Here is a 27,660-nt window from a genome sequence, read left to right on the forward strand (position 1 = left end):
GCCTCGCCGCGTGTGAGTATGACTTCCACCTGGGTGGTCCGTGATAGTCGTGTGCTTCTCGTGAAGACCCCCGTCGAGACAGTACAGTTTGCTGTGCTCACTCGAGCTTGTGATGCAGCCTTCATTTCAAAGTGAAAATGAACTCAAAACAACTCATGGCTTTTTATCCCCCGCCACGAAGTGGAAGGGGGATATAGGAATGGGTGCCGTCCGTCCGTCCGGCCGTCCTCCCGTCCAGCCGTCCTTCCGTCCGTCCGTCCCATTTCGTTTCCGGAGCAGATCTTGAAAACGGTACCATATTTCTTCACCAAACTTGGCACATAGATAGATCTAGAGGTGAACTGGTGCCTTTTGATAGTTTGGGATTTTAAAAAAAATTATTTTTCGAGTTTCCATGGCAACGACTTTGATTTAGACTGAAAATGGCGGTAGTCCTTGTTTCCGGAGCAGATCTTGAAAACGGTACCATATTTCTTCACCAAACTTAGCACATAGATAGATCTAGTGGTGAACTGGTGCCTTTTGATAGTTTGGGATTTTAAAAAAAATTATTTTTCGAGTTTCCATGGCAACGACTTTGATTTAGACTGAAAATGGCGGTAGTCCTCGTTTCCGGAGCAGATCTTGAAAACGGTACCATATTTCTTCACCAAACTTAGCACATAGATAGATCTAGTGGTGAACTGGTGCCTTTTGATAGTTTGGGATTTTAAAAAAAATTATTTTTCGAGTTTCCATGGCAACGACTTTGATTTAGACTGAAAATGGCGGTAGTCCTCGTTTCCGGAGCAGATCTTGAAAACGGTACCATATTTCTTCACCAAACTTAGCACATAGATAGATCTAGTGGTGAACTGGTGCCTTTTGATAGTTTGGGATTTAAAAAAAAATAAAAAATTCGAGTTTCCATGGCAACGACTTTGATTTAGACTGAAAATGGCGGTAGTCCTTGTTTCCGGAGCAGATCTTGAAAACCGTACCATATTTCTTCACCAAACTTAGCACATAGATAGATCTAGTGGTGAACTGGTGCCTTTTGATAGTTTGGGATTTTAAAAAAATTATTTTTCGAGTGTCCATGGCAACGACTTTGATTTAGACTGAAAATGGCGGTAGTCCTTGTTTCCGGAGCAGATCTTGAAAAACGTACTATATTTCTTTACTAAAAGGCCCAGTGAACATAGTTCACAGGAACTAATGCATTGCACACACCCGACATGTCATATTGGCGGGGGATGTGAGTATTTCATGCTTGTTGTATATAGTGTATATAGTTTTTCCACAGTTTATATAACCTTAAATTGTTTGTTCAAAATGTCTGACAACATTACGTATGCACAGAACTTCAAATTCAAGGACTCTTTATCATTTTCCACTGAAGTCAGTCCGTTTCTGAATAAGAAACATTTAGAACGGGCTTACAAAATTGCTATATCTTTGTATGTTACTCATAAATTTCTGAAACAGCTCCATACTGCAAAATGTCGCTATTGTGATCTGCAATACATAGCCATTGTAAATACTCAACTAAAGCACATGCAGTTATGTCAGACAGACAGACAGGATGGAAACACATATTGAAAGTGTTTGTGGCTCAGTGTCCTCCAAATTGAAAAGTAAATATAAATCTGGCAGAAAAAAAGGGAACTTTTATGGGTGAAAAACACTGTTTTTCTGTATTTTCAAGTGAGCTACTGTGTGTTCAAGGGGATGGTAACGCTACAGTTACTGAGTTTTTAGGCGATAGAGTAGAGCAGGAATCACACTGCCAAGAAGTTTGGCACACGCTCTCTGGTCAAGGGCCTACACCTCTACACGCAGCTAAGTCTGATAAAACTCTGTCGTTTCTTCAGGAATTCGGTTTAACACCTACAACAACCACCAGCGGTTCAAAAAACAGTTTAGTCAGTTTACCGGTGTCAACTCCAAAACATTATTCCAACTTGCCAGAATCTGAAAAGCTAAAGCTGCGCTTCCTTGTCAATGTTTTGGATCGTTTTGGCGTAAGCGACTCAGCACATCATGACATTTCCCAAATTCACAGAGAATTACCAAGAACTCACACAGTGGTAGGGGCACGTAATGATATGTCGTCTTCTGTAGTCATTCAACGTGTGCCAGGTAATGTGCCGGGAGCAATGCTTAGCTTTAAGGATGAGCTCAGGAAGAAGGTAGCACAGCATATCAAAGATAATCCTGACGTAGATAAGGTGTGTGTTAATATTGGCGGGGATGGCACCAAAGTTAGTAGGATTTCTAATTTGATCATCTTTACATTCCACATTATCAAGCCTGGCAAGACACCATCATCTTTAAATTTAAATACCCATGCCATTGTACAATGTAAAGAAGATTACCATAGTTTAAAATCCTGTCTTTATCCTATGTTTAATGACATCAATGATATTGTAACTGTGGGTCATATCCAAGTAGGTTGCAGAGGTATTGGCATTGACATTCTTTTTCCGTCAGACATGAAAATGATTTCAACAATGTGAAGGTGGCCTAGGTGGCGCTACTGGCAATTATTCTTGTCCCTGGTGCAAAGTGCAAAAGAATGATAGACATGACGTGACTAAGACCTGGGATTACTGACCCGTGAAGATTCCGGGGTAGAATAGGTCTTCAGCAACCCATGCTTGCCGTAAAAGGTGACTATGCTTGTCGTAAGAGGCGACTAACGGGATCGGGTGGTCAGGCTCGCTGACTTGGTTGATGCATGTCATCGATCTCATTTGCGTGGATCGATGCTCATGTTATTAATCACTGGATTGTCTGGTCCAGACTCGATTATTTACAGACCGCCGTCATATAGCTGGAATATATACAAACCCACCAACCAACCTGGGATTACTATGACACAGGGGAACTCAGGCGTACAGTAGAGGACATTACACAATGTGCAGACAAATGTTCCCATGGTGCTCTCCATGCCCCGCTTATAAAACTTGAGGTTCAGAACTACATTGGGGATGAGTTGCCTCTACTACTTAGGATAACAGATGTGCTAGAAAGGAATTTGATAGTGGAGGCATGCGACATGGATAAGTGTCTAGTTGAAAAGAAAGAGAAGGCTAGACATGTTGACGAGATAGTACAGTGTATCAGGTCCTGTGATTTCATATTCTGTTTGGGAAGAGAGCAAAAAACTAAATTGGACAAGTCTCTCACGTCAGGAAAAGAATTTTTTGAATTATCTACCTTCAAAGCTGAGAGGCAAATTAAATCCTGACACCGAGAGCATCATCATCAACCTTTGGAAAAACTTTTCGGAAATCTATTCCAAAATTTGTACTCCAGGAACCTCAGCAATGGAGGTTTTTGAATTGTCGAAAAGCTAGGTTCAGTTATTCGTTTCAATTTGGCTGAAAAATGAATTTGTACCAAAAGATGCGAATAATGCCATATATTCACTGTTTGGTTTACCATGTCCCTGGTTTTGTTGACCGCTATGGCTCAATTCGTGACTTCAGTTGTCAGGCCCTTGCAAAAAACTAATGATGAAATAAAAAAAAATACATCAGCAAAAATCAAATAAATGGGATGCAACTGTTGAGGCACTGAAGGTCAGGAAACGAATGGAGAACCATAGCGATCTGAATCGAGTCAAGCGCCAATACATCAAAAGGAAGCTTGTGTATTGGGAATATACGATAAATGAAGTGAGACAGGGTAAAAGGTCAAACATCACTAAAGAAATTACATCTCAACCGACCTAAGATGTCAATTTGAGTGAACCTTCAGTTTCGGGGCTCCGTGGCCTTTTGCAAACTCATAATGTGACAACGAAGTCCACTTCAAGGCCTAAACTTTATGTCGACCAGTATTCCAGCAGCTACAACCTTTGGAGTCTACATTGTTGAGCATGCCTTTTCTACAAAGATTTCAAAGAGCGTCATACGACTCTTGCTCGTCGTTTGATCAAGGTTACAACATTCAAGGCCTCAGAAGGACATTTCCAACTTGGTTATCAGTGATAAAAACAATGCCCGATGCAATTCCCTATTTTGACGTGAGCCATATGGTGAACAATTGACTTGTTTTTGCATGTGTTTGTGACGGGTGCCACCGGTGGGGCAGGATACGCTCGCCTTTTCGCGAACACCTGGTATCATCACTGTTTGACAGTATCTCGTAAACATATGCTCATGACATGCTCAGAATTGCACAATCGTCTCTGCTTTCAGAGATTTATTATGAATATGGAAAGAGTTTTGTAGCTTTTTTATTGTTAATCCCTTCACTGAAAGTACTTGATTACTGCACATTCCTCAAGTGAATCCATTTTCCAAAGATCTTCTGCTTGTTTTACTGACTTGTCACAGCAAACCAACTTACTCATATGGCAAAGTTTTGTGGATAACAAAAGATTTCACGATTACGCAGTTCCTTCTGTTAGGCTACTACTAGTTTATATTATTGATGCTGTGTCTCGCATCTCCACCTTTCACAAAATATAAATTTGCACCAAACAAAGTCCAAATGTAGACACCTCCATTGGACAAGCAAGAAACCTATAATCATTGGTTAGAATCCCAACCAAAGATCTGAGGACATCCCATTACAGTGCACGTCAGAACGAACTCTCGCGATGTTTGACTGACCAATGAAATGACAAAGAGGAAGTCGACATCAGCCAATCGGAAAACACTTTTACGACACTAGTTTCAAAATGTCGATTTCCATTCCAGACTTTGCTTTGAAAAATATTTTGACGAAGTTCTTGATTAAAAATGTAAAACTTACAAAAGACAATTCGGAAATGTGTAAATGATTTCCGAGATAGTTTGGCAGTACTCCCCAGAGGCTATGGAAAGGCTCTTCCATTTCAAATGTCTGGCATGTCATGTGCATTCGGAATCAATCGTACGTGTCGTTCGGAATGCCCCATGCTAATCTTGTCGAGGTTGCATGATTAGAAAACACGTTCGGACTTTCACTTTTGCGATCTTGTAAGCGACGCTGTGATTGGTCGGATGAAAGGTCGTTCTAGCGTGACCTGAAATGGGATGTCCTCAGATCTTTGTGTAGCGGTGGCGAGAACTAAGATCTTACTTACCTTCAGTACCCTTCATCAGTTCAGGAATGGTGTTAAGATTTTACTATTATATGTAACTTTGCTATCAAATGAAAAGCTCTTTTGAAAGGTACAATTACTAATACTATTGAAGTATAAAACAATAGAGGAACCATTTGGTTAGTCAAAACGTGGAAAATAGTAGACTTACTTACACTTTCGTGGTCAACAGCCCTACTGTCAGACAATTGTTAGGTTCTCACAGTGTTCTTCAGACGTCAATAATTTCCAACGGCCTCCTTTAATAACCTCACTACCCGTGTAGATCCGGGGTAGAATAGGTCTTCAGCAACCCATGTGAAAGACGAATATGCTTGTCTTGAGAGGCGACTAACAGGGTCGGGTGGTCAGGCTCGCTGACTTGGTTGATGCATGCCATCGTATCCTAATTCCGTGGACCGATGCTCATGATATCAATCACTGGATTTTCTGGTCCAGACTCGATTATTTTCAGGCCGCCTGTTACGACGTAAATTGTAATAAAAAGGTAAATTGTAATACTTGCAGCAAATTGTAATAATTTTGACGTAAATTGTAATAACAACGTAAATTGTAATAAAATTTGACGTAAATTGTAATAATCTCAACTTGCGGTAAAATGTAATAACTTTTTACGTAAATTGTAATAACCTTATAAGTTTAGTGTCAAAGGCGTTAAATGACTAGAACCTAATATCCTTGTCAGGGTTGGTACAGGGTTTATCGTACAATTGTCATTAAAGTATGGGTGTGGGGGAGGATTGAGGTCGTTATCGTGCATTGTTGTATAATTATATGTATATATAAACGAATTGGATTTTCATTTCTATGGTTGTCCAGAAGAGGATTAATTACTAGAATGAACTTAGTTTTCTTATTTATTTGAGAAATACTCTGTGTGTTTTGTATTATATTTTCACGAAGAATTCAAATACAGCAAATGAGTGACAGATCTCCTGTGCAATGTCAAATGAAAAAAAAACAGTCGTCAGCAAATGCAGCATAGATTTCCCATGCATGGGAAAGGAGAATACTTAATACATAACATTATATACAATGTTTTTATTAATATCAAAAGAGAGCGTGGATATTCTTTACCTACATTGCATATACTATTAGATATTGTGTATTCTCGATCTCTGTGAACTTCTCACAGATAAAGAAATAATAATAAATAAATGCAAACCATGTTAACTTATGCAATATTTGTAGCAATGTATGATTTACATATGGATAATTAATATAACATAAACTATTTCCTTTCATAACAAGAAGTATATGTAATGAAATAAATGAATAAATGTAACTGTCTGGATTCCTTTCATATGTCATGAAGAACTAACAACAGCTTACTGACAACATTTGCTGGGATAATAACTCCTTGCCCCAACAACAAAAACAGAATCCATCATGATAACGGCACGAAATCATAATTCAAAGCATACACAAATAATATCCGGTATCTTCGGGCATGTCTTGTTGAGTTTCAAAGAGCATCAGAATGTATAATAAATTTGTTGCAATCAATTATTGCTGAAATAATCTGTTTTGATCAAAATTGAAAGTATGGAAAATCTATAATGAAAAGGGTTTTGTCACTAACGTAAATATTCTCTTTGACCTTATACGAAGAGTATTCTAAGATCATTAAACTCGACAATCGTTGATTGATTGCGCCAAGCAACCTTGATACCAAGGTTGATACTTTGGTACCTCACGTATAATGCGGTACATAATTTTCGAAACAGATAATTACGTTTTTCATAAGTTATCACTAATTTGTGACATATATACGGACAAAAATTACCTCAGAGGATAATCTTCTCTGGGGGTTTAAGAGGATTAAAATAATTCCAGCTAACAGCAAGCACTGTAATAAAATATTGAAATTATAGCATACCATCTTAACATTCCAATGAAAAGAATAGTGACTAACTAAGAAACCAAATTATATTTATCTCCGATACTATGGCCTCATCAGTATACACACACATACATACACACATACATACAAACACATACACATAGGTATGTATGTATGTGTTTGTTTGTGTATGTGTTTATGCATGTATGTATGTATGTATGTATGTATGTATGTATGTATGTATGTATGTATGTATGTATGTATGTATGTATGTATGTATGTATGTATGTATGTATGTATGTATGTATGTATCTATGTATGTATGTATGTATGCCAGTAAATACGACCTCTATATGTCATTGGTATCAGATCTATGACTGCACTTCTACATATAGTTCCAAGTGAAAGATGAGTGACACCTCTTTTGTGAGAGGTCCCACAAAAATGCTGATATGAGCAATTAAAGGTTATGCAAAATGTAACAAATGAACAAAGTAAGACATTTTAAAAGATAAAATAAAAACACAAACCTGTATATATACGAATTAGAATGTAGCAAATACATTTATTAGATAAACGTATCTTCTACGTAGATAAAAGTATGTCCAACGAAGACATAAGTATATTCTTCGTAGATAATACGTTTTTCATTTTTTATCACTAATTTGAGACGGACAATAATCCCCTGAAAGCATAACCTCCTCTGGGGGTTTAAGAGGATTAAAGTAATTCCAACAAACAACAAGCACTGTAACGAAATTACAACATACTTTGTTAAAATTCTGATGAAAAGACTAGTAACTATCTAAGAAACCTCAGATTGGGCCTTATCAGCATAGACACACAAACACAAACACAAACACACACACACACGCACGCACGCACGCACGCACGCACGCACACACATACATTCACACATACACACACACACACAGATACAGACACAAACACGTGTTGCACACACTACATACCCATACAAAAACACACACACACACAAACACTATATGTGTGTATGTATGTTTGCACGCATGCATTCATGCTTGTGTGCGTGTGTGCGTGTGTGTGCGTGTGTGTGCGTGTGTGTGCGTGTGTGTGCGTGCGTGTGTGTGTGTGTGTGTGTGTGTGTGTGTGTGTGTGTGTGTGTGTGTGTGTGTGTGTAAGTAAGTAAGTAATTACGTACGTACGTATGTATGTATGTATGTATGTATGTGTGTGTGTGTGTGTGTGTGTGCGCGCATGTAGGTGTGTATGTAATGACAGTAAATGTGAGCTCTATGTCATTGGTATCACATATATGACTGCACTTCTACATACTCTAGATGACAGTATCATGTACGTAGATGAAAGTATGTAAGTGGACGATAGTATCTAGATGGCATACTATCATCTACGTAGATGAAAGTATCTTCTACGTAGATGAGAGTATCTTCTACGTAGATGATAGTATCTTCTACGTAGATGATAGTATTTTCTACGCAGATGGTAGTATCTTCTACGTAGATGATAGCATGCCACAAACATTACATCACTTCCAATAAATGTCTTTCACTATGTTGACATCACCCTTTAATGATGATTGTTCGATAAAGCCTATACCAACCATCCCTAACTTAACAGTTTTGTACGTTTGTCATCATACACAGTATTTCTCGAATTGTACATGTGAAACGCAAGCTCAACTGACAAAGATCATTTCTAGTCAATTGGCGTCTTGGACACTACGGTAGTAAGGTTATTACAATTTACGTAAGAATTTATTACATTTTACCGCAAGTAGAGATTATTACAATTTACGTCAATTTTTATTACAATTTGCGTTTTACAATTTACGTCAAATATTATTACAATTTACGTTGTTATTACAATTTACGTCAAAATTATAACAATTTGTTGCAAGTGATACAATTTACCTTTTTATTACAATTTACGTCGTAACACCGCCGTCATATAGCTGGAATATTGATGAGTGCGGCGTTAAACGACAAACAAACAAATCATAACCTCACTTAATAGACACGCGTCTCTGCTATACCGCCGTAGGTATTCGCGGGTGATCAGTGAGTGAGTGAGTGGGTGAGTGAGTTGGGTTTAACGCCGCTTTTACCAATATTCCAGTTATATCGCGGCGTATCAGCTTAATGTGGGAGGAAAGCCCGAAGTGATGCAGGTCTCAGACGTTTACCACTTCGGTGAAACCCACGAGCACAGGTATGGTGCTGACAAACCTAGAAACATAATCGGGGTGAACCGGGATTCGAACCCACAATCATAGGTTTCTGGCGTGTCCAACGGACGCAACTCTGCACAGCGAATCGCGGCACCTTAGACGACTGGGCCACCTGACGGGTGATGAAGGAGAGCGGTGTACACAAACCCGGGAAGTAGTGACGATGCCACTCTGATTAAAAAATGCCACTAGGTAATTAATAATTTTAATGATCTCTGTGATATTCAAAAAGTTTGTTTTATTTTATCATCATGTCAAAGCCTGCTGTGCTAATCTAAAACAGAGGAGGTCAGTCCCACATAATCGTTCTTTCATATAATAAGCATTAATGTGTAGTTATTGCTTGTTATGAAAATAGTTTTAAAAGTGTGTACAAAGTATATAAACAGATATAACTTCTTTCAATGGCATTTAGAAGTTGGTGTGATGAAGTAAGACGAGTTCTATGGATGAACAACTTCTTTATTACAATAAGTGCGACGTTTCGGTGTAGATCCTAACACCGAAACGTCGCACTAATTGTAATAAAGAAATTGGTCATTCATAGAACTCGTCTTACTTTAAACATATAAAGTTTACTTTTCTCAGTCTCCCATAACCCTGTATGGAGTGGCCCGTCGGTTTTCCACATTATGTCTACCATCCTGACTGTAGCTAAGGTTAGAGTTAAATAAACAATCTGTCTGTCTGCCTTTAGTTGAAGTCATGCAAGCCAGATTTGCGAACACCTGTCGCCCTCGCTGGAGCTGCACAACGGTTTGTGAATGTAGGTTTTTGAAATTGTTTTACCACTTGTTTTTTACTCTGATTTCCCGCTATCTTAGAGATATCTGTATCATCAATTGTGAATATGTGTTTTATTAGATGTTTTAACGAGTTTATTGCAGTTCATATAGTTGGTTGCAGTTCATATAGAAATTGTTGACATTTGTTTATCATCCAAAAATGGCTCTCACGGGAAGCATCGCATGGGTGAGATGAAGCGATATCTACATTGTAGATATCGCTGCGATGAAATTGCATCACAATGCTGTATCTGTGATCTGTTTACTTTTCTGTTTTGCCATGTATGCTTATTATAAATGTATTATTTGTTTTCGTGGTATGATTGTCCTAAAAGGGGATGTCGTGGGGCGGGAGGTCAGGTACGGCGTTGTTGGTTGCACTCCATTCTATCCCGACGGCGTGTGACTTTGCTCATGATATCAATCACTAGTTTGTCTGGTCCAAACTCAAAATATACACAGGCCGTCGTCATGTAGCTGGCATATTGCTGAGTGTGACCGGGGCAATGTTTTACCCGCTGCAATCACCCCACGACACCCAGTGAACCAATCCAATCCATTTTATACATGATTGACCAGCGTGTACACTGAAATCAGCGACACACCTACATACTAAGCTACCAGGGAAAAGAAATTATACCCCAAAGTTTGATGGTGTCTAAAAATGAAACAAACATGAAATGGTTTTGTGATAGTGACGTATTTGATACGGGTGTCATGGTTTCGATTCTTACGACAAGCACATTCGCCTCTAAAGGCAAGAATGGATTGCTGAACACGAATTCTAAACCGGATCCTCACGGGTCTTGTGGCCAGGGTATAAACAACAGGTGACTTTGCTTTACTTAATGAGTAATTTTATTTAACAAGATTTATGATATGTACAAAGTTCAGATACTAAGTTTAACTGTCACACTTCTTTTCACTCACATACTTCTATGTACAAATAAATAAATTAGAAATAAATAATGGTAAACACGTTTCAATTCTCGCATGGGGCCCCATGTGAATAGCATATTAACATTCAACTAAATTCAGGAGACCAGTCCTGTGTTAAATATTGTGATATAGTTAGTGGTAACGACAAAGGGAGCATTTGGGCATCACATGCTATTGAAGACATGCTATGGTATTTATTTTCAATAATCATCATAACAGTTTGGGTAGCCGATATGGCGAAATTGCCTGACAAAGGCCTTCTTTTACCGGTCATATTCGGACAATGACAACGTTTTTGCTGAAGCATGCAGTGATGAATCTGATTCTGTATCTTCCATCTTTACAAAACGATGCTGTGAAATGTCAATACCTAATTAGCTGACACTGTTTAGCTGAGACTTGGTGCGCGGGATGTACTCTTGTCTCAGATGGTGGCCATTGATGATAGACTTCACGCATGCGTCGATGACATTCGGAAACGGAAGCTTATCTGGGAGGGTTTCCGCACCAGCTTTAAGCGGGTCAAAGCTCAGCATGGTATCGCAAGCTTTGTCGTTTCTTCTTTTACCTCCGAGAAGGATGACATTACCTCGGTACTGAATTCCTCCGAAGTGAACTCGGCCGAAGTTTTCAATCTTCCCAATCGTACGACACCCGCTGTCTTCTGAGAACTCTATGACGTCGCCGTCGGTGGTGATGATGAAGAGACAGTCGTCACAGACAACTGTACGAGTCAGACGACAAGCAAATGGAAGATCAGCGAAATGGGAGGACTGGCCTATCCGAGTGTCGAAACACTGTATCGCTGGTGTGTTCCGGTTGTTCCTCTGAGCGCCTCCGAAGCAAAAGATCTTTTCACCAATCACAGAAGCTGATACCATCTCAACCGGAACAGGCAGTTCGCCGGCACTGGACCATTTCCCTGTGTTAATGCTGTACTTCTCGATGGAAGAAATGACCTTGTTTCCGGCGGGGAGGTTCCTATTGTATCCACCAATAACATACAGACAGTCCCGAACTGCCACCATCCCGTGTCGGGACCGACCTTGCGCCATCTGCTCACACTCCCGCCAGTCGTTACTCTCGCTATTATACTTGAACAACTTCGGCCATTTCCGGCTCCCTCCGGAAATGTAAATATTACTGGCGTAAGTGCATGCTGCAAATTCTACACCTGGGTCGTACGGTAGTGGAGCAAGGAAGAACCACTTGAATTGTTTGAAGCTGTAGCAGAGGACGTCAGTAGGTTTTGTCTGTGTGGAGCCTCCAGTAAGAACAACTAGAACCTCTTCCGGATCAAAGCTGTTCCTGAAGACAGCCCTCTTGGACGTAAACTCCTGACGACGTGCGGGCAGCATGTGGTACCTCTTTGCCTCCTCCAGCATCACACGGCACACCATGTCGTCACGAAGCAGGCCCTGGGAGGTGCTGATGTTGAGAAGATACTCAGGACTCACCAGGGGAAGACGGAGATGTTCGATGATAGAAGCTAAATGCATATTCCGGTTGTCTGAGTCCACTGCGATCCACTTGAAAACAGCCTCGCATACCATTTCCTCATTTGAGACAACCAAGTCGTCATCTTTGATTATTGCTGCCAGTTCGTCGACCGATAGATCGTTGAAGTCTTCCGTCTTTGTCAAGTCTAGGAAATTGTCCAGAATCAGTGGCCATGCTGTTTCCTCCAGGTCCTGGCAATTATGGGTGCGACCTAACCGCCACATGCGTATGGAGTTCTCCTTGGTGAGGTTCTCACACAGGAACTCCTCGCACCTGTCAATCAAACCTTTGACTTGGAGCGTCGTCGCAGCACGAAGCAAACTCTCGGCATTTTCCTGGCATACCACATCACGACCGGTGTACATGAAGATCAAGACGCTGTCGAAGGTCGTGACGTCGATGTTCAGCAAGGTCAAGGTTCCGTCGGGGTTATCGCGCATGCCCGATGAGAAGGTTGCGTCGAAATGAGGTGACATGGCGGACAGGACCGCTCGGTGACATCGGAAGCGTTTGTTCTGCACCACAATACTGGCGTCGCTGAAGTGACCGCTTGTCCATAGGTACTTGATTCCTTCCGACAGGGTCTCCAGGTACTTCTGATGCCAGCCCCCGTCCATTGTGTAGCAAAGAGGACACGCTATGCCACTAGATAACTGCAACAGAGGAACACACTCGTTAGTCTTAACGGACACTAGATATGTTTGTGTGTGTGTGCATGTGTGTGTGTGCGTGTGTGTGTGTGTGTGTGTGTGTGTGTGTGTGTGTGTGTGTGTGTGTGTGTGTGTGTGTGTGTGTGTGTGTGTGTGTGTACGAGTGTGTGTGTGTGTGTGTACGAGTGTGTGTGTGATTCACCAGCTGCAGTCGTATCATTTGCAACTGTATTATCATTTATCAGCTATAGTGTCTTTTACCAGTTGTAGTAGTGTCATTTACAGTGGGCATTTACCCTTTTAAACCCAGGAACACGTGTTTTGCGTTGACAAATCAATGATTATAATCAAAGCTAATTTGAAGTTCGTGCTCTGGAAAATAAAGCTATATGACGGCGGTCTGTAAATAATCGAGTGTGGTCCAGACAATCCAGTGATTGACATCATGAGCATCGATCCACGCAATTGGGATCGATGACATGCATCAACCAAGTCAGCGAGCCTGACCACCCGATCCCGTTAGTCGTCTCTTACGACAACCATAGTCGCCTTTCACATCAAGCATGGGTTGCTGAAGACCTGTTCGAAACCGGATCTTCACGGGTACCAAGCATTGTGTTGTTACGTGGGATCCTTGTCCGGAACCCCAGACAGAGTGAAGTACAACTGAGGGGACCTATGGTTCAGCGATATATTCAGAAAGCCTCATGCCATCACATCACGCCTTATCTACTGGCCGGGGGCACGGGTGGCCCAGTCGTCTAAGGCGCCGCGATTCGCTGTGCAGAGTTGCGTCCCTTGAGCACGCCGAGACCTATGATTGTGGGTTCGAATCCCGGTTCGCCCCGATTATGTTTCTAGATTTGTCAGCACCATACCCGTGCTCGTGGGTTTCACCGAAGTGGTAAACGTCTGAGACCTGCATCACTTCGGGCTTTCCTCCCATATTAAGCTGACACGCCGCGATATAACTGTAATACTTTTATCTAGTGGCCATAACGGCACGAAATTAGCTCCATTTTATTTGACCGACTTCAAATAGGTCATACTTCGTTTGTTTAAAGAATAGACAAGATTAAAACAAATATTACACCTGCAGCTTCGTTATGTAATATTATTAAAGGCATGGATGTTATAAGTTGCTTTCCTAATAATAAAGGGAGTAGCAACGTAGCCGAGAGGTTTAAGCGTTGGCTCGTCCCGCCGAGGACCGGGTTTCTATCTCAGCTTCAATTCAATCATTTTACAATTATTATTTCTTCATATTGACTAAAGTTAGTAAGAAGTTCAAAAGGGCTGAAAAACATCACAGTACACTAATTATACTTGGATTAGAAACCCAAATAATATAAATATATACATTGACTTTCGTTTTCTTTTAATCCTATCATTTTTAGTAACTCGGTGACGAAATAAGAATAAGATTTCATTTTAATTTATCATAATATTATAAATGGATTTTTTGTTGTAAATTGACTGAAATATTTTGGCATTTTGTAAATTGCATAATTAAAAATTAATAATTTCAGACATTGGCTGTAACACAAACATCTCTCCATCGCTCGGTGTGTGTTGTGGCATTGGGCGAACTGTATGTGCTAATCTCCGTAGTGTTATTGAGTTACCTCCCTTTGGTCACTAAGGCGATAAATCCCAACCTGGTTTAAGATCAAGTGAGCAATCCCTAGGCAACATTGCATCTTATCGACAACCTACATCTGTAATGCCTCCATGGCATAGATATTTTAAAGTTTATTAGCTAATCATGAGAGACATACAGCCAGTGATTAAGTACAAATTTTAATTGGAAAATATTGATCTTGGGTTACAAATGTTTCCCATTGTCATATTGTAAACACCATCCATTAAAATAGGTGATACGGGTTTTAACTCAACTTTGAACACTATTTCATTCATATAACGGCATGCCAGCTTGATGTGGGGGAACGCGCGAAGTGATGCAGGTTTTCCACTTTGGTGAAACCCTCGAGCACGGGTATGATGCTGACAAACCAAGAAACATAATCGGGGCGAACCGGGATTCGAACCCACAATCAGGTTTCTGGCGTGCTTAAGGGACGCAACTCTGCACAGCGAATCGCGGCGCCTTAGAAACAAGAAACATAATCAGGGCGAGGAAGAGAATAGAATATTTACTTACTCCCTCCCTCAGGTGAATAAATGCTATAAGACAGAGAACATGTAAATGTGCCTGTAAGAACAACGAATATGTTCTCTGCCTCATTGCATTTATTCACCTGAGGGAGGAGTAAGCATATACTCCGAAACGTTGTGTTCCTCATAATAAAGAAGTTGACATCCATAAATTCTCTTCCTCATGTGTATATCAATTCTAAATGCCTTTCAAAGACTTGATAATCAGGACGAATCGAAATGTGAAATATCCACGCGAAACCGCAATGACCTACCTGTCCAGAAGGTGCTGACCAGTGTGAAGCGATGGACAGAACTGACTGACCATACGCTGTGTCCACAGTGCTGTATGTCGTCACGGTTGCCAGGGATAAGGGATTAACGCTAATGAGGTAATTAATCCGCCGGTTTGTTGATAATCCGGATTTAGCCCAAACATATACGAATGGTGTCTATGTTTCGTGTATACATCAATCACTACGGCTTTAGTTGGCAGTAGCGCTGTGATTTACATAATCAGATTAGGTTTAAGTCAAAATGAAAAAAGGGAGTTAATTTGAATCACTTGAATACTTCAACACAGAAACGGTAGCGTCTGAATGGGTGTGGAGGGCGCATAACGGAACCAGCCTACCGGCATTACTACTGCTCCTTGATTGTATTTTTCATATTAAGGAAAATGTGTTTGTTTTTCTACTTTGATATATTTCGATAATTGCAGAATAGTGGAAAGTGTCGGAACAATTCAAACTTTACAATACGCGCATACACATGGGATGGGGGCGGTCGGGTAGCCTAGTGGTTAAAGCGTTCGCTCGTCACGCGGAATACCCGGGTTCGAATCCCGACATGGGTGCAATGTGTGAAAACCATTTCGTGATATTGCTGGAATATTGCTAAAAGCGGCGTAATACCATACTCACTCACTCCAGATGGGTGGTGTGTAGTGAGTGTGGGTGTGCGTTCGTGTGTGCGCGCGTGTGTGTGCGTGTGCGTGCGTGAGTGTGGAGTACTTTAACATGTACACATTCGAAAATATTATCAGGTAAACTAAACGTAAACATTAAACAGATTGATTGTCCATAAAATTACACGTTAACTCAACAAGAATTGTAAAATCGTAAAACGCACCACCCTTTTCCAAAAATATGTATCCACTCTTGTGTATCCTGGTATACGTAAATTTAGAAATAGATTTCATGTTTTCATGAAATCTACGCCGAGGTTATCAATAACCCAGTAACACGATCAGAGCGCAAAGAAAAGTCTTCACACATTGTACCCTTAGGGTTGGTTGGTTTGTTGTTTTACGCCGCACTCAGCAGTATTCCAGCTATATGACGGCGGTTTGTAAATAATCGAGTGTGGGCCAGACAATCCAGTGATTGATATCATGAGCATCGGTCCACGCAATTGGGATCGATCACATGTTTCAATCAAGTCAGCGAGCCTGACCACCCGATCACGTTAGTCGCCTCTTACGACAAGCATAGTCGCCTTTTACGGCAAGCATGGGTTGCTGAAGACCAATCCTACCCCGTGTACCCTAACCTAGATCTTGATGCTTGGTGAGCGAACGCTTTCATCACGAGGCTATGACTTTAAGATGTGTGTATCTGTACACTATCCGGATTATCATGTGTCCAGATTAATGTTTGTTGTTTAACGCCGCACTCAGCAATATTCCAGATATTTGACGGCGGTCTGTAAATAATCGAGTCTGGACCAGACAATCCAGTGATTGACATCATGAGCATCGATCCACGCAATAGGGATAGGATGACATGCATCAACCAAGTAAGCGAGCCTGACCACCCGATCCCATTTGTCGCCTCTAACGACAAGCATGGTTTGCTCAAGACCTATTCTAACCCAGATCTTCAGGGCCCCAGATTAATGGATCATGCGTACTTTATCATGTGCATTATCGGTATGGAGTTTCTGGTCTTCCGGGGTTCGGATTTAACTGGGTATCATTGTTTGACTGATGCTCGTTATGCACGCTGACGGTCACAAGTGATGATATGTTGGTTTATGTCAGCCTTGGAGGTTCTACTACACAAAATCAGAACCAGTTTGGACAGTGCGGTTTTCGCTTCACAGCCTTCAGTGCAGATCGAGAGATATCCGCAGGCAGTGATTGGAGGATATATTCTGTAAGATTTTTATGTCTTTCAAATGTACATCCATCCAGTTATTAAAACTGACCATGTTTTTCTATATTTTTTCTTTTTCAACATGATGACTTATGCTGAATGTGACCACAGCTATTTTCAAGTAGGTGACATTAGGTGCGAAACTGGGGGTGGTGTGTTTAGCTTCCTGTACTCGGAAAAGGAGCTGGCTAAGCTAGTCATTTTTTATTTTTTTATTGCTGCTCTAAGGCCAAACTGTGCACACACGTACAGGTAATAGCTGTTGAATGCTTAGTTATTTTAAAAAAAATATATAACGTTACTATAGAAGTCTATGGGAAAACATTTGGTTGTGTGTAACCTGTAGGAAGGGATGAATTGATTTTACGTACGCTTCATTTCATAAGCGCCGCATGCAAACGTCAGGCACTTCGACCACAATACATTTGTATTTGCATAAATGCATTCACCTGAAAAACCCGTCATTCTGCCACTAATCAAATGGCACTTTCTTTGTTCCAGAAATTAATGAACATAGATAAAGCAAATAATTCTTTCGATCTTTTTTTTCAGGGGATATATTTCAATGACTTGATGGAGTGACTGAAAACAAAAACATAAATATAGGGGTCTCCCCTTCCCTTTATATTAAGCAGTTTATTGTCTGTCGAATATGTTGCTGCCTCGTAGCTGTTTTATGGGACGCTAAATGTCGTAGAGCCAAAACGTTTGCCTCAGATCCTGGCACAACAAAGGGACGCAACTTTGCCAGGAACAGACCAAGCGAGATGGCGAGAAGGCAAAAAACAATGAGATGTGTAGTTCAAAGAATCACTTTTAATTCATTTCTCCCAAGTTTATATCGAATCGTCAAAATCACAGAAATGCAACCTGATAAAGCGTCATATTCAACTCGAGAACAATATGTATAACACATGAGAACAATACAGTCTATATCCGATACGTTACTTCAATAATAAACCATGTAACATATATATTAAATTCCCTTATTTCACACCTGTAAAGACCGAACACATTTTTTCGGTTTGTGTTTTAATTATTTCAGGGAAACAACTGCCATTTTCGGTTCACGGTTATCGTGGAAAAAGAGAAAATTGCCAGTTGAAAAATCTAATATTAATATGTCATGCGCCAAAATGATATTGTCCCATCTTAAATATTCGTACGTAGAAACTCTTTTTTCTACAAAAGCAGGCCATACACGTATTTGTTATGGTAAAAATGCTTCAATTAATATTTCAGCACAAAAAAATGAAAAAGAAAAAAATTGCCTTTTAGTTGCCATATGTCAATTAAAAGTGTCTTCAACTTTCTTTTCAAATCATGGATTCGTAAAATCTTGCAATTTGTGTTTATATCCTGCAATGATGATATAAATGGTATAAGCATAACATACCTTGCTCCGCGGTCAGTTAAATGTATATAACAAGAACTTTGTGATATACCGCACATATATAAACTGTAAATAAATACATTATGCAATGTGTCCAAGACACGTGAGATCAGTATTGCACAAAAACAATATATAATAATATATTTACAACCATTGAAACAATCGCACAATAATGGTTGTCATTTCACCGTTACAAAATGTGTCTTCTGTTATATCATATCTCGCCCTGATTCGCAACCACTCGACTATTTCCGTTATCGGCACTTCGCCTTTCGTTCGTGACCAACTCGTGTTATTCCGGGACAAGCCGAATAGCGACTCGTGCCCCTCTCATGGCCATTATTGCGACCGGGTTCCGTCTTAGCGCAAACGGGCATACCTAAAACAATTGTCAACTCGTTGCGTAATGGTTCACATGTATTTTCCCATATTTCAGATGCAATTTAAAGCACCTCGTGACATGCGGAATTATACAGTATGATTGAACACATTTAACTGTGTCTTGGCTATATTTCTGAGGGATTCTTTGACGAAGAACTTGAAATCATACGCGCATTCTGATTGGTTTGTCGTATTTTCGCACATAAAATTCATCGATACGGGGACGAGTCTTCTTGCAGGTAACGGAAAGGGGCGAGTGGTGACGAATGTTCGCCTTTTATACCGGAACAGATCGAGCATTTCCGAATGCCTGTCCACAGCCATGTGGTCACGAATACACCAACGTACGGTGTGTGCTGTCTGTGACCAGAGGAAAATAAATTGAAAACAAGTATATTTCTAAGATAAAGTGGTTCGCTTAAGGCTATTTTGTTTGAACTATGCCAGAACGGAATCATGAGGCCAAAATAAACTGATCGTGTTCGTCGCAATCAAAGCCTCCATTTTCAAGACCTTATTTTCGTATAAGGACCAAAATATCTAAGCCCTTGAATTCTCAATGTATAGTCTTGAATAATCCTTTTTTTTTTAAAAACTAGGGTAATTATTGTAAGATACATACAACCACCGAACTGTGACAAGTTCAGGATTGTACTGACGCTTCAAAAGATATCGCCTCCACCTCCAGTAAACGTCAATATACTAAAGAGCTGTTTGAGCAGACTTGTCACGCGTAACAAAGTTAACGCTCAATAGTTGAAAAGAACTATTTTTACCGCAATAGGAGGAAAGCCTATATCACAAATATTGCACAAAATTGATACAAGCATTCAGATCATATGCCTTTTTCGTTTAACACTCTTGTTCGTCACAATGCGTTGACCCGGAAGATATTGCACGTGCAACCCATATTTCATGCTTGGGTTGATTTCATTGCGTGTTTTGATCTGGAGCCGCAGATTCGACCTATAATTAAAACTAATATAAACGTTTTCTCTAATGGGCCAAATGTTTCAATAAGGCTAAGCATTGGTTTAGACAATTATGTTATAAATTAGTTAATACGATAATACTTGTAACAAATTTGTGATTTTGCTGAACTAAAAATAATGAGTTTTGAGCAAAAGAAACTTTGGTGGCCCATTGGCCAGATGTGGGTATATTATGTTACAACTTCGTTTAATGATGTGTCATGATACTTCTGCATATAACTTTGTGTTTTAAAAATGCAAAAAAATATAAGTTTGGAGCAAAGGAGAATTTGCTGGGCCAAGGGCAACATGGATTAAAATTATTGTTTTTCCTTTCTTAGAATATACCCCTGAAAACCATTTTTGTGAATACACTTGACTGAGACTGGCCAAATGGTTTTCCAGAATTAAATAACAATCTTGGGCAAAATACAAAATGCTGGTAGTAGTGGTGGTAGTAGGGGTGTTATAGAGACGTCCATTTTGCACTATGAATTGTCTCCCTTAGACCACACTCGCCACAGTACCACGAGGATCAGGAGGAAAGTTGCATTGCACGTCATTACGCTATTGCAGTAAGCACCACTGGTGTTTGACAAATATGAGTGAGTGAGTGAGTATGGTTTTACGCCGCTTTTAGCAATATTCCAGCAATATCACGGCGGGGGACACCAGAAATGGGCTTCACACATTGTACCGATGTCGGGAATCGAACCCGGGTCTTTGGCGTGACAAGCGAACGCTTTAACCACTAGGCTACCCGACCGCCCTGACGAATATGAAACGTTGGTCCAGTATTGTAATATCCCCAACACAACATAAACATAAATATTGCCCACAAATTCTTCATAAAGAGCTGAGAACATTTAAAATAACTTGATTGATGAGTATTGCAGTTCTAACAAAGAAATTGATAAAATGCAAATGAAGGCTAAAATATTAACCAGAATTTCGGAAAACAATGTAAAACAATACATTTCTCATTCATTAGATAAACGGTCAATAAATAATAAGCTGTCTCGTGTGATATTGAATTACAGTAAACCTTAGTTAACGCGATATCCAGTAACATGATACATCGTTTAAGGCGATACTTATGGTCCAGGTAGAATACTTATCGCTGTGATAATCCAATAATGGCATTCGTTTGTCTCGAACAGCGGATAACTCTTATTTCAATGGTCCTCAAGATTTCAAGTTGACGAGGTGTACATTCTTCACCATTCGGCACTTTCCGTAAATTCGCCATTCGGCTTGTCCCGGAATGACACGATTGGACCAGACTGGTTCCCTGGGTATGCTGCGCTAAGTAATACCACGCTGAAAGTTGACATGAATGAACAACACGTGAATACTATTCCCCCGAAACTAGTTCTGTGTTTAAATGGTAAAATACATGTTACATGCCTGCAGGGAATAGGTAAGAGCTCTTGCTGCAAATATCAGCAGCTTCTGTAACCATGGCAACACTACCAGTCTTCTAAAGACTCCATGACGACAATATTCTGGCACTGGTAACGAGTGCATTATACAGAACCTGTTTAGTCCGGAAACCCCGTTCTCCAGACCTTCTCAATCAGGAACGGTATCTACAGACTATAGGTGTATGTCATATATAAAGAGAGATCACTCCATGTACCAGTCCTGACGATTTCTCCGGAAACGGAAGAATCTGGATTAACGAGGTGCCGCTTTACACAGATGTACACGTTTCATATCGTATATGATCTGCTTCCTGAATGGATACCAGAAAGAAACATGGCTATATAGTTTTCCTTGTGTTCGTCAGGAGTCAGATGATCAGTGGTGGCGCGACAGTATAAGACTCATCGTCAATCACACACATCCTTACTGCATGTCCTGACCGACATGCCCGTCAGCTGTCAGTGCCCGCGTAACTCTTCATATATATCTCTCAGAAAACTTCCATCAAGATGTTCAAAACCCTGCAGCAAATCTTCTCCAACTCGGTTATTAGGCCACACTCTCCACCCAACGCAATCATTCTTGACGTTTTCACCACCTCCTTGGCCGAATCGATTTCACAGAGAACACACGTTGAATATATATCCCTTAGTGGAACGCACGGTTACTTCCCAACACATTCCTCCTCTTTGGGAGATTCGCGTTCATTCTTGTCCCCTCGTGGATCAGTATCGTCTATAATGCTGGGTGCACTGGCGTCCGTTTCAACCTCTGTTTCCGGTGGTTTGTGCTGCACAGTGGCAGAGTACCCGTGGTTATACCCGAAGGTGGGCGGGTGGTAGTTCGTGTAAGAACCTCTCAGTTCCGCTGCTAGGAAGTTATAGTCCTTAGATATCTCAGTTGCACCCTCCCTAGGGGGTAGCTGGGGCAGGAGGGGGGTGCCGTCCTCTCCCTTCCAGTGGTGCTGGAAACGAGGCTGGGAGAGGTATTTCATGTGCTGCATCTGAAATGGACGGGGTTATTAAACGGTTTGTTTGTTATTCAGTAGGAGAGAACAAACGAGAAACAGACACAGACGCAGAGAGAGAGAGAGAGAGAGAGAGAGAGAGAGAGAGGGGTGGGGTGGGGTGGAGTTGGACAGTCGCGGAGATAGAGGGGAGAGAAATGGAGTGGGAGAGAGAGGAGAGAGCAGTCGCAGAGATTGAAAGGAAAGGAGGGAGGGAGACAGTCGCAGAGAGAGAGAGAGAGAGAGAGAGGAGGGGTGGGGTGGGGTGGAGTTGGACAGTCGCGGAGATAGAGGGGAGAGAAATGGAGTGGGAGAGAGAGGAGAGAGCAGTCGCAGAGATTGAAAGGAAAGGAGGGAGGGAGACAGTCGCAGAGAGAGAGAGAGAGAGAGAGAGAGAGAGAGAGAGAGAGAGAGGGAAATATTACAAGTTTAGGGGAAAGGCACGTTATAACATATTATCTCAATCTTACTAATCTACATACAAAGTCTCAGTCAACCCAAGCGTCATTCACATATCTAGGTCGAGAAAACTGGCGCCAGACCACGAAGCCTCGTCTAACTTTACTGCTTAATATTGACATTATTGATGCCTTGTTTATAAGAACCCGCTTAGGCAATTTAGCGACTTTAGAAGGGGCATACACAAAATAGAAAAAAAAGTATATCTGAGGAGGGTAATCCCCTTTCCATGAAATAAGCCTCTTCTCACACGGCCTGTATAACGGCAGGAGGATGCGGTGGTGTAATTAGTGTTTAGTGCCCATGTCCATGACGACTCATTGATTTCGCTGGTCACGATGGCCCAGTGGCGAAAGGTGCCGCTGTGCATGACCGAACCTTTTATCTTGGGTTCGAATCCCGGACAATGTCTCCAGGTATGACAGCACCAAAACCGTCCTGTGGGTTTCTCCAAAGCTAAATGTCTAACTCGGGCTGTTTTGACACGACACATGTTATAACTGAAATACTGTTCATAGCGGCGTTAAACCAAACACTCTCGTTCTTGCGTGTTATTAGTGTATCAGCAAATCATTGCAGTTATCTCACTAATCCGGATCTCTGTATAAACCGGACACAAGTTTCGGTCCCCCACACAAGTCCGGTTTCGTTTCTACGTAAGAGGCGACTAACGGGATCGGGTGGTCAGGCTCGCTGACTTGGTTGATGCATGTCGTCGATCCCAATTGCGTGGGTCGATGCTCATGATGTCAATCACTGGATTGTCTGGTCCAGACTCGATTATTTTACAGACCGCCGTTATATAGCTGGAATATTGCTGAGTGCGGCGTTAAACAACAAACAAACAACCAAATCTTACCCCTCTGCAGGTTACAATGACTGAAAACTGCTATTAGTTTGATATTATGTTCAACGAATGCCCCCTTAAACACTGTACTTGGCTACAATCTCAAGTTTTATGACTTAGTTCAATTAGCATTCACCGATAGCCCTAATTATATAGGGACGATGTCTCGGTTTCACGCAGGGCATTAATTAAAGCGTCTAGATCTAATCAGAAAACGTGCACCAGACTGTGTCGTCTACACTCTCTTTAAACAGCCATACAGCAACAGCGGAATGGATCCAAAGTCGATTTCACTCATCTTCTCAGTGAGTTTAAGTGGAAATCAAGAAAGATTTGAGTTAAATTGGGTTTAACATCGCGTCTAAGATTATTGCACTTATATAGCGACATGCATGTACGTGTGTGTATTTGTGTGGCTGCTTGTACTAGTCCGGACTGATGCCGATTTATAGTGCTAGCTCACTGAGATACCATGCCGCAGTTTAACATGAATACCCCACTCAGACACAGTATACTGACTCCAAGCCGGCCAGTCCTCGTTTTAGTCCCTTAATGCCGAGCGCCAGACAGGGTAACAACAAGTACCATCTTTTAACGTCTTTTTGGTATGACGCGGCCGGGGATCGAACCCTGGACCTTCCGCTCTCCGGGCCGACGCTCTACCACTAGACCACGGAGGCGGTCAAAATCTCTCTATTCTGACCGGGAATCTGACGGGGGTCGGAAATGGGTACCTGCGCTCTCCAGGCCAACATACTCTTGTCGAAGGGGGAGTTGGAGACGGCGGAGTAGGGTTGGTCGTCCTCGTCGTCGTTCAGCTTCCGGGGCCGACCTCGCTTGGTGGGGATGAAACTCTGGAAGGAAAATAAGGATGGAAATATATGTTTGAGATTTCAAAATGGATTCGAGCGCCATTGGAGGTACTTGTCAACACAAGCGTTGTTTTTTTAAAAACTATACATTTTTAAACCGTACGTATCCAGGTACTAGTATCTGCTCAAATGCGGTTTTATTTGATCCCCGACCAGTGGATCCGTTTGCATTCCAGCTATCATTCTCAACTCCCTGGGGAGTATACAACCTAACCTTCACAGGGGCGCTAGAACGTTTTTACATCCACCTCACATATCGGGTACCCATTCCCCACTGGGTGAACAGAGGCACGTTTGAAGTAAGTCACTTGTCCTGGGTGACACCACATGTTTTGACAATTTGTGTTTCGGGTGTATGTACGTATTCGGGTTTCCACCATGTAGCCATCTACCGTCGGATGGGTAGGGTCTTTGAGTGCACAGGGTGTATGTACTGTACACTAGGGGTAGTGACAACACTGTAAGGACAAATTTACAAATTGGAAGATGGGAAATGAACCAACCAATTACAGAAGTTGAAAAGGATAATTTGTTGACATTGTGGTGGGTTTCGCGCACTTTATTAGTGAATATGATTTTAACAACATTCCAGAAACTTTAATACACCAAGCATTGAACGTGGGCTTGGTAAGTGTTCACACAAGCACTGTTTTTGAAAATAATAAAATTTGATAACTAAAAGATCTGGAATTCTTACCTGTTTCTGAAGATTCTTGGAGTAATCAACACCAAAGAATACTGTAGTGTGAGAATTAAGGAAGACTAGTTCCATACAAGTACTGCTTTATATATGTAGCATTATACATCAGATTAATGTTGGGGGAAAGCCCGAAGTGTTGCAGGTAATTTTGTTTTTTGGTTAAACCCACAAGCAACGAATAGTGCAGACACATCAATGATCAAAATCATATTGGATTCCAACTCACGGTCATCGGATCCTGGGATGCCTAAGGGACGCAAGTTCATTCATGGTCAAGAATAAATGACGATACAAACACATATAGTTGCTATACTGACAACAACATACTTGAAGTGACAAACAGTTTATACTGCATTATTGCCGTTAAAAAACTGCATACACTTGAAAATTGGGGCTTGACCAATTCATTACAAACGTTATCAAAACATTACTACGCTGAAAACAGTCACAGGCAAACTTAAGGCCAAAACACCACCATGATACCCGTATCAGATGTGTCATCAATATAATAACCATTTCTTGTTTGTTTCATTTTTGGCCACCATGAAACATAGGTATATACTTTCTTTAGTCGGGCAGTTTACTCACATAATATTGTTCTAGTCAACGAAATTTTTCTATTTTAGTTTGAGTACAAAAATAGCCGCACGGCCTTATTAATAACACAAAGTCGCCACATTCACACTCGGAGGTATATAAGTAACTAGTCTAGACAGGCAACAGGTCGTCCAAATTACTTCTCACAGTTCTTCCTTTACGGTCGGTATAAACTGGTCAAGCCTCCCTGTCATAGCTGACCAGGGGCGAGATAGTGCCTTGCATATGTCGGTAGCGAGGTGTACTAACATCTAGTCGCTTAACAGTTAAAATAACTTCATTAAAAAAAGAGAAGAAGGGAGCCCAGAGACTCTCTTCATTTTCAGAAACTGCAGTAATCTAGACTTGCTAACTATTATAGACTTGAAAGGTCTGTATTGGATATATTTGTGTCAAGGTCTTTTAGTATTCTAGTTACTGACACATGTAATGTATGCATTTTTAGTGACATGTTACAAAGACTTTTTCGGTGCAGTATTAGTGTGTGACAATCATGCGTGGCCGTCATTGGATTGTCAGAATGGTAACAGGGTCAATTGTGACGTGACTAACAAGAGACGTCACGTCAAACGTTATGACGTCATGATCTTACTTGTCGGTGATACTTGTAAGGGTGTTTACTGACGTGGGACTGACCCGTCAGATTCTCAGCCTGAAGGATGTGTTCTAAATTTGGCAAAGGATATGTTTTGTATTTTCCCTTCCGCTTCATCTGTACTTCCGGAAACAACATCCTCATCGCTCTGTTACATTGGACCCCCCAGTGCTGGACATCCTTTTCCTCGATCTTCTCGGCCAGCAGTTCCAGCAGCTCGTCCCGAGACACCCCCGTGTCACACTCCCCCGTCCAGTATACCAGGTCTGTAACACAGATAAACCCCATGTCACAACACACTACCTACCCGGAATGAGTGCCCTATCTACCCAACACACACCCTACCCGGAATAAGTACCCGACTTACCCAACACACTACCTACCCGGATTGAGTGCCCTATCTACCCAACACACCACCTACCCGGAATATGTACCCGACTTACCCAACACACCACCTACCCGGAATGAGTGCCCTATCTGCCCAACACACCACCTACCCGGAATGAGTGCCCTATCTGCCCAACCCATCATCTACCCGGAATGAGTGCCCCTATCTACCCAATACACCACCTACCCGGAATGAGTGCCCTGTCTACCCAACACACACCCTATCCGGAATGAGTGCCCTATCTGCCCAACACACCACCTACCCGGAATAAGAACCCGACTTACCCAACACACCACCTACCCGGAATGAGTGCCCCATCTGCCCAACACACCACCTACCCGGAATAAGTGCCCCTATCTACCCAACACACCACCTACCCGGAATGAGTGCCCTGTCTACCCAACACACACCCTATCCGGAATGAGCGCCCTATCTGCCCAACACACCACCTACCCGGAATAAGTGCCCTGTCTACCCAACACACACCCTATCCGGAATGAGTGCCCTATCTACCCAACACACACCCTACCCGGAATGAGTGCCATATCTGCCCAACACACCACCTACCCGGAATGAGTGTCCTATCTGCCCAACACACACCCTACCCAGAATGTGTTCCCCTATCTACCCAACATACCACCTACCCGGAATGAGTGCCCTATCTACCCAACACACCACCTACCCGGAATGAGTGC

General features: G+C 41.5%; 2 protein-coding genes across 3 annotated transcripts in view; both read right to left on the bottom strand.

Moving 5' to 3' along the window:
• Positions 1-10,772: 10,772 nt before the first annotated feature.
• Positions 10,773-15,517, bottom strand: LOC124151928 (kelch-like protein 24). The gene is made up of 2 exons (XM_046524626.2): positions 15,451-15,517; positions 10,773-13,024 (listed from the first exon to the last, which is right to left on the bottom strand). The coding sequence occupies exon 2, from the start codon at positions 12,986-12,988 to the stop codon at positions 11,246-11,248; it is 1,743 nt and encodes a 580-aa protein (XP_046380582.2). The 5' UTR covers positions 12,989-13,024; positions 15,451-15,517; the 3' UTR covers positions 10,773-11,245.
• A 3,732-nt stretch (positions 15,518-19,249) lies between these two features.
• LOC124151953 overlaps positions 19,250-27,660 on the bottom strand; it is a 34,373-nt gene continuing 25,962 nt past the window's right edge. Inside the window, exons 5-8 of one of the 2 annotated variants that reach the window (XM_048389338.1) lie at positions 26,669-26,843; positions 25,383-25,428; positions 24,548-24,667; positions 19,250-22,504 (exon numbers count right to left, since the gene is read on the bottom strand). In XM_048389338.1, coding sequence (XP_048245295.1) covers positions 22,166-22,504; positions 24,548-24,667; positions 25,383-25,428; positions 26,669-26,843 — 680 coding nt within the window. In that variant the 3' untranslated portion in view covers positions 19,250-22,165. Of the gene's footprint in view, positions 22,505-24,547; positions 24,668-25,382; positions 25,429-26,668; positions 26,844-27,660 lie in introns of those variants that run through there. The other variant, XM_048389339.1, reaches the window with a different exon arrangement.

The sequence above is a fragment of the Haliotis rufescens genome, unplaced genomic scaffold, assembly GCF_023055435.1.
Source record: "Haliotis rufescens isolate VD_foot unplaced genomic scaffold, xgHalRufe1.0.p SCAF_8, whole genome shotgun sequence".
In the NCBI taxonomy this organism is placed as follows: Eukaryota; Metazoa; Mollusca; class Gastropoda; order Lepetellida; family Haliotidae; genus Haliotis; species Haliotis rufescens.